The 9,663-nt window shown below is 37.7% G+C and overlaps 1 protein-coding gene across 1 annotated transcript; it reads right to left on the bottom strand.

The window, feature by feature from the left end:
* Positions 1-3,232: 3,232 nt before the first annotated feature.
* Positions 3,233-9,663, bottom strand: LOC116195678 (ubiquitin carboxyl-terminal hydrolase 23). Its single transcript, XM_031524975.1, has 11 exons — positions 9,156-9,663; positions 8,421-8,535; positions 8,008-8,118; positions 7,523-7,695; positions 6,692-7,018; positions 6,097-6,222; positions 5,245-5,709; positions 5,055-5,129; positions 4,423-4,948; positions 3,936-4,041; positions 3,233-3,742 (listed from the first exon to the last, which is right to left on the bottom strand). The coding sequence occupies exons 1-11, from the start codon at positions 9,474-9,476 to the stop codon at positions 3,586-3,588; spliced, it is 2,502 nt and encodes an 833-aa protein (XP_031380835.1). The 5' UTR covers positions 9,477-9,663; the 3' UTR covers positions 3,233-3,585.

Raw genomic sequence — 9,663 nt, 5'->3', positions numbered from 1 at the left:
CAATTTTAGCGCGAGTTTTCGAAAATAACACAAAAAAACACAACCTTTAGTTTTAGTCTCAAATCTATTGCAACGTTACATAACGGTAAATAAATTCTTGTTATTTATACATATAAAGTAGCACATATATGAACCTACGATAAATAAATTCTCGTTATATGAATAAATAAATCTAAATGTCATTATATCAGGTATAAAATAAGAAAATGATAAATACTTGGGCAAAAGTTAAACTTCAATGAAAGGTTATTTATGTAACCATTTTATCAGGACGAGTGAAATTAATAGCTTTGCCAGCTTATTGTAGAATTCCTCGTGAAGAAAAATAAAGTCTTACTATGTAACGAAAAAAATTAAAATAAAATAAAGTCTTACTAAAGAACATAAAATATAAAGATGTACATAATATTATTCGTGTCATATTCAATGCAAATGAATTATAACCTCTCTACTTGCTCAAGTGCGATTAACCTTCGGTAGAATATGATCTGAACTTATTAATTATTACCAAACAATCATAAACATCACTTCAATTATTTATTCACACTTTTAACAAAAATTTTGAAAATTTATGTAATGTGTAAGTAAAATCTTTTTTAGAGCTCATTTATGCATAATAATCACTGCATAATTGCTCATAACAATAATCATCTAAAAACTAAAGATGTTGAAAATGTTCTATCACTTTAAATCCAATTATTATAATTTTTGATATAATTTATTGGATATTTCCCTTGTATGTAAGTATTAGTTTCACTTGAGATACTTTAATGAATTGTTTAATATATCTCATGACGATTGACAAAAAAATATATACGGAGATCGAAGTTCATGATCTAAGGTTCTCTTCTTCTTTTTTTCTTCCAATTTCTATAGCAACTAAATTAGTTGTTTTTCTTATATATCTTTTCATATAAATCAATTTATGTTTGGGGGACTGTGATATAGGATTCGTTTCCCATAGAATTTTCTCATTAAAAGCTGGAAAATAAAATCGGCCGAACATAGTAACGAGAAAAGCGACCGAACATGAAAGTTTGATTTTATTTTACTGTTTACCTTTTATGTTCGATCTATTTACCTTTCCAGTTTTTTCATAAAGAATTCTATAGCGTTGTAGTGATACTCATTTATATTAGTTTCCAACAAATTTGTTGTCTTTCCTCGCCATATTATTTGGGATAGAAGTATTTTAGATTTTTTAGCCTAGAAAAATCGTAAAGGGCAATAGAAGCCGACACATATATAAGATGGAATAAACAACTTCCTTAATTTGTTCGAAGGAAAAAAATTCTGGCGTCGAAATTCACTCAATCACGGTCAAATCATGTCGATTTTCATTATAAGATGCATGGGTCACACTTATATATAAAAGATACAGTCACATACTTAGTGGTAAAAAATTAGTCATTTACTTATTCATTTAGTCAAAAACCACTTAATGAGTAAGTAAAAAAATTTAACTTAATAAAATAAGTTATTTTTTCACTTATTGATACTATTTTCTCCTCACACAACACTTTCTCATCATTATCATTCATTCTCTCTTCCAATACATTTCTTTATTTAACTAATTGAGTGCTTAATTTTTAAGCACTTAATTTATCCAACACCAAGTTATTGTAATATCACGGTACCACTGCAACGCTAGATATAGATATATAGCGTCAAGATTGACTTACGTTTCTGTCCATATTAATTGCGTGAGAATGTCATTCTCTATGAGGCTAATAATCAATGGACCAAATTATCTTAAATTGTATATTATAAGATATTTGCATGACCATGGGGAGGATGTGCTTGTCCTCAACGGGGTAGTTATATTGCTAGTGGGTAAGACCATGGGGGAGATTGAATGACATAAATGTTATTTTTTTATCCACTAACAATAAAATGTATATATATATATATATAGATGTAAGTATGTATAATGCATTTTTCTTAGTTGGAGAATCTCATAATTTTGCATTAGATTTTGTGTCTCCAATTGACAGTGGCCATGTAAACACAGGACCTACCTAGTCAGTATGCTTTTGCAAAGGTCAATTGTCCTGATTCTTTCCTTAATTGAGTCAATAATTAATTATCATTGTTATGACTAATGTGACCTTACAGCATGCCTGATTAGAAACCACAGAGATAATAAAATCGCAAAATTATGTGAAGTTCTATATTTACTGAGACGACAATTAAAACATTTATTCTGTAATTATCACATGGATTAGGTATTCAGAGAAAAAAAAAAGAGACATCTCAAAATTATGGTAGATTTATATAGTGTGAATATTAAATTTCATGCATGCAAGAGACAAAATTGTTGATTGAAGCTCGACAATATTAAAGTACACTAAACGAGAATAGATTCCTTAAGTTAGTTGGATGAGTTTTCCAGATGATTCCCATCCAGTTGGAGCCCAATTGGCTGAGTACATATTTATTAAACTATAAAATTATGTTCAAATTATGAAAAAAAATTCTCAATTTCATAACATTTGACTGAAGCTGTTTGTGAAGCTTAACAAATAACAGAAAAATATGACATGTAACTGAAGGCAAAGACAGACCGACGAAGCGTCATCCCGGCCTAACGGTAGAGGTCAATCTCGATCTTTGCTGTGAAACATCTTGAAGTGCAGGTCGCACTCTCACTGATTATACGACATATAGTAAAGTAGTCGAGCCTCGACCACCTTGTCCTCGATGTTAGTATGACCCAAAATGTATTCGACCCGAATGATTGAAAATATATGGAACCCAAATTATAAAAGGGGAATTATTAATAATTTTGTCGACACAAACAATCATGTTCCCTTGACACGGGCAACCCTCTCATCAGATGAAATCATCACTCCCTTATACAGCAAAAAAGAACTCATCAACCTCTCCACCCACAACATTTTACCAATTTCAACCATCACCACAATATTGAACTTTTTCATGCAACTATATATATATATGTATGTATGTATATATAGATGTATATGTATATGCACATTTTATCCTTATAACAAGGTAGAAGTCGTATAACTAATGAAGATTTTCAGTACATAAGGTGGCATGTTAGTTCAAGAAAATTAGAAACATCAAACATGGGCATCAGCTCGACCGAATCGGGCCTTCCACGCAGTTGTACAATGACCCGTTGCACAACAGAACACCTGGAGGTCGCATCGGTATACAAGCGTCCATGTTAAGTTAGCAAATCACTCGAAATCATCGCAAAAACCACCCGGCAATCGAAACATCAGCTCGATATTCTGACATTGATGTTACACCAATCTCATAAAGAATAATGATCACTTGGTCTTCAATAATTCTCCAAGGCTCGCTACATTTTCTCTAATACACGGAAACTCTGTTCTCAGTAAAAAAAGACTAACAAAAAAACAAGTGAAAATACATAATAATAATTCCCACCACACACTCACCTCTGCCTCATATGAAAAAACATGGATAGAGATAAATTTAAGACTCGAAAAAGACAAACACTGCCTCGTACAAACAGGAATAAGCAACAAATCCACTTTGATCAGAAGCTACACCTGGAAATGGGTTCTTATTGGGCATTTACTTTCCTCGTTTGCCTCATATCCTCAAAGGTCGGTTCCCAGCAAATTGGTCGAACCTCGCCTCCTTCGACTTTATTTTCTGTGATGCAATTTCCTGGAAGTAGTTCGGGCCACCGAAATCATGCTTCGAGTGTCTTACTTTCTTCCTTTTTCCTCGATCGTATTCTTCGTCCCTGTAAAGGGCAGCAAACATTTATGACAGATATCAACAGGAAAAAAAAGCTCTGCTTCAGAAGCAGCTAATCGAACTAAAATCACCCGCCAACATTGGCAGTAATTTCTCAGTTTCAAAGATTTATTTACACATAGGATGGAATTTTAAGGCTCAAGCAGCATGATCCAGCGATGATTTGGCATTCAACTTACCATTCATCCAATACGTAACCAATGGCATTCCCTCCATTAGGATTCCCTGCATTAGGTGATTCTATAGTCGGAGATGGAGATAGATCTATTCCATCCCAGTGTGCAACTGTAATCAGAAAAATAGAAGAAAAGTGAGAATGATACCTAAATAGAGCCCATTGAGTTGGAAGTCATTTACGAACATAACAATCTTTGACATTCATTTACAGGTGAGACACACAAAACTGTTTCTTTTTGTTTAAATTTTTTTGTTATCTTCTCTTCTGTAAGCATTTAAGAGGACTGAAGTAGAGCTAAAATCCAGAAAATCCCAAATGATTTTTTTCCTTGCCTCCAACTACAATTAGAAAATAATGAAATTTGACGGCTTTGTGCATTTAGTTTTTACTCCAATGGAATATGATGGCAAAAATAGACCGATATGTAAAGGTCATTCCACGATATAACATCCCCTGTTTGAGAAAGTAGACATAGAAGACAGACTCACCGAGCGTCTCCTCCAATCCTCGTGTGAGCATGCTCATCAACCCATTCTCCATTGCGTCACTCTTACAATCCTTCACATTCTCAATCACTTTCGTGCCGGCATTTACAATATCCTTCTGTGAACCTCCATTAGTATTCATTTCCTCCCTCTTAGCTCTCTTATCTGTTCCTTTCTTTGTGAGAGATTTAACACTCCTCCGCTGAACGGACACAACAGATTCACTCACATCTGATGTTGATGGGCCTAGGTCACATGACATTCGATCTTTCTCAGTAACACGATGTTTTCTCTTCATGCGCTTCTTGCGCACACCCAGAGATGCTCTCAGGAGTATGTTCGCCCCAAAATGCGCACTTGTTAGTTGGTACTTTATGGGCTTCTTTTTGAGCTTCTTGCTTGCCTTGCTATCGATTGTTTCACCTTGTAAAGACCCGCTTGACATAGTTGATGAGCCAGTTAATAAATGAGACTCGTCTTGAACTGCACCAGCAGTCTTTTCAACCAGGGGAGCAGTAGCTTCCTCCTCCTTGAGAAACATAAAGATGACAGAAAAGTTTAGCACCCAAAAAAAAAAAGGGGAATACAAAGGAAAAGGTCCGTCAATCAACCTATAAATAAATAAAACTACCAACCTGGCTGCTTTTTTGGCTCGCATTACTTGCTGAACTTCCACAGTCGATCTTGTCAGATGCACTCCCATTCGAAACCTAACAGAAAAACAAAGTGTGCATGCACACAGAAAAATTGCATCACCTGGTTAGCCACTTTGCCCCAACCAATTTTTTCTTTACCAGAAGAATAGCATGAGAGAGTCTCAGTTACCTTCCCAGCTATTTCACTCTCGTTCTCCTTTCCAGCACCATTCTCTACAAGGCCCTTTGAGATAGTTGATTCCTTCGTAGATTCTCCGCTTGCATCACTATTATTGATTTTATTTTCAAGACTTGCATTCAGAGCAGTACCCAATTTTCTCGATTCCATTGAAACAGGCTCTGAAACTTGCAACTCCTTTACAGAGCTAACACTTATTGCGTCTTTCGTGATCACAGAGGACGAGGAAGTTACTGCCGTGCTGCACTTATCAGCAAGCTGACTCACTTGGACAGTACATGATGAGCTCTGGCTGAAGGCAAAAGATGACGTCCTGTTCCCAGTATGATTATTCTCTCTCGATTTCTCCTTCTGAGCAATTTCGAAGGGCTTTCTAGGGGTTGAGTTGCGATTGCGAACATAAAACAACATGTATGCCTTTTGCTGCAGAACAGTCGACTCACTGACCTGTCGAACCTGCAAGAAAATGAGATAAATTGATGATCAATACACCATATTGACAAATCAAAACCAGCACAAAATGTTCCTGATTTCTCTATCCTAAAGTACCCCTGGATTTGCTATCCTATTATTTTAACACCCTATCATTTCGAACCAACCAGCCCATCTCTGACTACTGGCTTAAGCATTGTCCATTTGTTTTGCTCATCCAGTGAAAAATCAGATGTATCTGGACCGTAGATCCTGTCCCACTTAATGGCAGCAATGTTCCAGTAGAAATCCAAAAATAGTTCTTATACAGAATATCCTGCTCAAATCCCAACTTAACTAGACTGACAAATGGGGCATCCAAGCTTTTATTCACTGATAAAAAGTTCTTTCATGCAACAAAAGGTAAGGTACCTGATTGTCATCAAGGGAGTACCACATATTAGTCGACGTGCGGACGTAGCAGTAATAGTGACCGGAATGGGTGCTCCACCCATGATGAACCAAAACCCCATAGAGTGAGTATTTCAAATCCCCTTCCTGCCCAAGTTGGTTTGGGGAAAGATTCCATAGTTATGAATAATTCTAAAAACATTAACTCAAGTAAGAAAAGCAACAAATTCAGCTAGTCCTTTCTAACAGAAGAAAGAGGGCTCCTATGTAGGGCATTTACAGCACAAAGTGCTCCACTGATAAGAGATACCAAGAAAAGCCATCGCAGCACAAGATAAACAAAGCTGTTGTCATCCCTTTGGTTTCATCATAACCATCAAATTCACACAATCATGATAACAACAGTTCTAGTATATTACTAAAGCGTTCTTTTTCCTCCGTCACATCTTCTGAACTGTTTATTGGCCTTTTCATCATCATCATTGCATTTCCCTCTCTCGACTTATGAAAATTTGGAACCCCATTCACATCAGAACTCAAAACTGCCACGCTAACTCGAAAGATTGATATCATCACAGACATGACTTAAGGATAAGGTACAGAGTATAACACTTACATAGGGACCAGAGACGAATGGCTTGAAATCTAGAGTAGTATCAAAGCTGACATTCTTGTTAATCTTCTGGCCCGGATCATGAGAATGGAACCGCTTAAGGTGGATCGTCAGAACATATGGTGCCTTATGAATTGTCAGTTGCTTCAGTGCCCTGACCTTCTGCTTGCACTTCTGACACTGGTATTGCCTTTCCCCTCCATCTAACTGCTCAGGCGCCGTAAAATGTCTGATAGCCTTTGGTAATGATTCTGCCTTTGCTATCTCGAGGCTCAAATCAAGAAATGGATCAAACTTGTTGGAACAGTTGTTGCACTGCATACACTTGACCTGTAGTTCATATCCAGAGGTTCGTTTAAAGAAGAGGCCGCAGAGTCTGGAACAAGACATGTTCACATTGACGGAAGTTTTATAGATAACAGTTTAGTCAGACTGTTAATGGACCAGCAGTTCTGTGTACTATTCTTGTTTTCTATCAAGAATTCCACATTTGAGATTCTGAGCCTAATTTTTTAGGACCACCAAAGGGGGAGAAAGTCCCTCCAGAAGAACAATTATCAGTCTAGCCAGACAAATGGCTTTTCACGGCATATATGGGGAAACTCTACTGAACCAATCAGCATATTGACAGAACCAGGGATGTCTTCTTGTGAGTTCTATAATCTGCTCATATGCTGGTTGAGCTACAAGTTATGAAACACATAGTTGAGGCTTAAAGCTTGTCCTTGGTGAAGTCAATGATTCTGTCACATATTCCCACTCACCAATAAAAGCATGGACAATGCATATAACTACATGGGATATTTGTATGTACAGACATATTTGAAGACGTACCTGACTTCGGAGGCGACCGCCAAATATCTTGTGTACCAAACTCTTCTCATAGGCACCAGGGGATTCACTGGGCACCCCCGAAGGCAAGCAACATTTATGCATCGATTCAAGTAAATTTACCATGTACTCGTGTGCATCCTCTTGTCTGGCATTTCTAAAATTCCGAGATATGCCTGATTATATGTCAAGGGATACTCCAACTAATATATTCCTCCAGATAAAATTTTCCACCTTGTGTGATAAACAACCAGAACCAATTGGATCCTAAAGCAGAGCATGACAAAGATTTACAGTAATAAAAGGTAATTTCTTTCCTCTCTATTAGGCCCAATATGTAAAATGCACTTCTTTATTACTTCTATTCTTCTCAATGGAGCAATACTAATGAGATTTTATTTCAGAGACTGGATATACGTATAGGGTCCCACTGAGAAACTCCAACAGAATCACAATGAATGAACATATCCGAAACAAAATAAGGATACACCGCAAGTTCGCAACTAGATCCTTCGGCGCCAATATTCTACCAGTAGCTTTTAGAGTACGACTGACGTGTTTCTGAATGGCACACAGAGCGCAAAACCCATTTATGCGACCTTCACAAAACAAAAAGGAAAAGCAAATATAACTTACAACAGGGCAAAAAAAAAAATCCGCAGAGACCAATTAAAGTAGCAGTATTGGACAACAATCTTCTCCATCCTTTAAAATCTCTAAACAGAAGCTTAGTCAATTTCCATGTAAAAATTACTCTCCAACAAGTCAGTGTTAATTAATAATATTAAGCACATTATACGTCCTTTCACATAGGTATTTTTTCCCCCCTTTTTAATACCAAATGGTGCTAATAGATGTCTAGAAGGGCTATGGAATGGTGGATCAAAAAGATGAAACTTACAAGAATTTTGATGCTTCCCAGACTGCAAGTAAGCTGCTAGAGGCTCTGTGTAGGTCAGACATTGAAGTACAGAATTAAGAAAGCAAGTGTTCCCAAGGTTCTCCAATCCTGCACCCTGCAAGTAATCCAACACACCCACATCAGTTAGCTAAGGCAGTATCAGGAAAAAGGACAAAATGAAGTAAAACACCCATGCGAGAAATAAGATAACACAAAATTCCAGACCAATAACCACTGTTGCGCCAGCTGAAAGGAATTGTTATTATTCTATGCAGAACCGGATCTCTTCTATATGAGCTGCTCAGTCCCACCGCATGATGGCTCACGATCACAAGAACAGTATAACATTGAATCTAACAGTCATTTGATGCGTCTACATACACTATTAATATGCAACAAATTTTCTCCGATGCTGTCGTGAGTCATCATTATATATTTATATAGTAGGAGTTATTTAGCCTTGGCATGAAACAAGACATGATTACAACCATCACTTTAACCCGGAAAACACCCAAAGTCTCAGCACTATGACGGCTCAAACTCGGCGAATCCGATTCATATGCATCGAAAAATACGGATAACAGGAGCTTCTTAGCCCAGAAAAGAAAAAAATGAGACAGGAGGTAACAACTCACAAATTGTGAGAATTGCATCAGTGAGTAAATATCAAATAAGAAAGGAAATAAACGAACTTCAATCAACTGACTGTTACAGCTTAGAAAATTCAGGACTCACAATTCTCTGAAAAGAAACGCCCAGAGTGAGCTCCGGATCCAACCAGCCATCGAAAACCTCCGAGCCGTCTCCCTTCTTCACCTTCCCGTTGGCCGCCGCCTGAACCGACCCTTGCCCGCTACTCCGGTCGGGGCCGCCCGGGTTCAGAGTCTCAATCTTGAAATCTCCGCCGCTATACGTCAACCCATTGAAGGGTTTCCTAGCAGGGACGAACTCAATCTTCTTCTCGAAGTACTTGATGGAAGATCCTCCCTGAAACGAGGACTTGAAGTCCGGATTCGAATCGGATCCGGCGACGACCTCCTGAGCGTTTGCGGCCATAAGAGATGCAATCAGGAGCTGGGATTCTCTTCCAATTCGTGAACGGAAGCTCGGGATTATCTCACCGTGGCTTCGGTCGGCAGGGGTGAGGGGGGTGATGGGGGTGCGGGTGGGAAAGCAGAGAGCTTTTTCGGCTTCTGCTAGCGAAAGAGGAGGAAACAGTGGAGCGAAAAGAGACAAGATATTA

The sequence above is a fragment of the Punica granatum genome, chromosome 2 (assembly GCF_007655135.1).
Source record: "Punica granatum isolate Tunisia-2019 chromosome 2, ASM765513v2, whole genome shotgun sequence".
In the NCBI taxonomy this organism is placed as follows: Eukaryota; Viridiplantae; Streptophyta; class Magnoliopsida; order Myrtales; family Lythraceae; genus Punica; species Punica granatum.
This window is presented reverse-complemented; position numbering and strand designations above follow the sequence as displayed.

Bases quoted from the DNA above. Each gene is read 5' to 3' on its own strand.
- LOC116195678 (XM_031524975.1), bottom strand. From the start codon at position 9,476: ATGGCCGCAAACGCTCAGGAGGTCGTCGCCGGATCCGATTCGAATCCG. The intron at 5,130-5,244 runs GTAACTGAGACT...TTTTTCTGTTAG, and splicing joins AGAGTGAAATAGCTGGGAAG to GTTTCGAATGGGAGTGCATC. The intron at 4,042-4,422 runs GTGAGTCTGTCT...TTCTGATTACAG, and splicing joins AGGATTGGAGGAGACGCTCG to TTGCACACTGGGATGGAATA.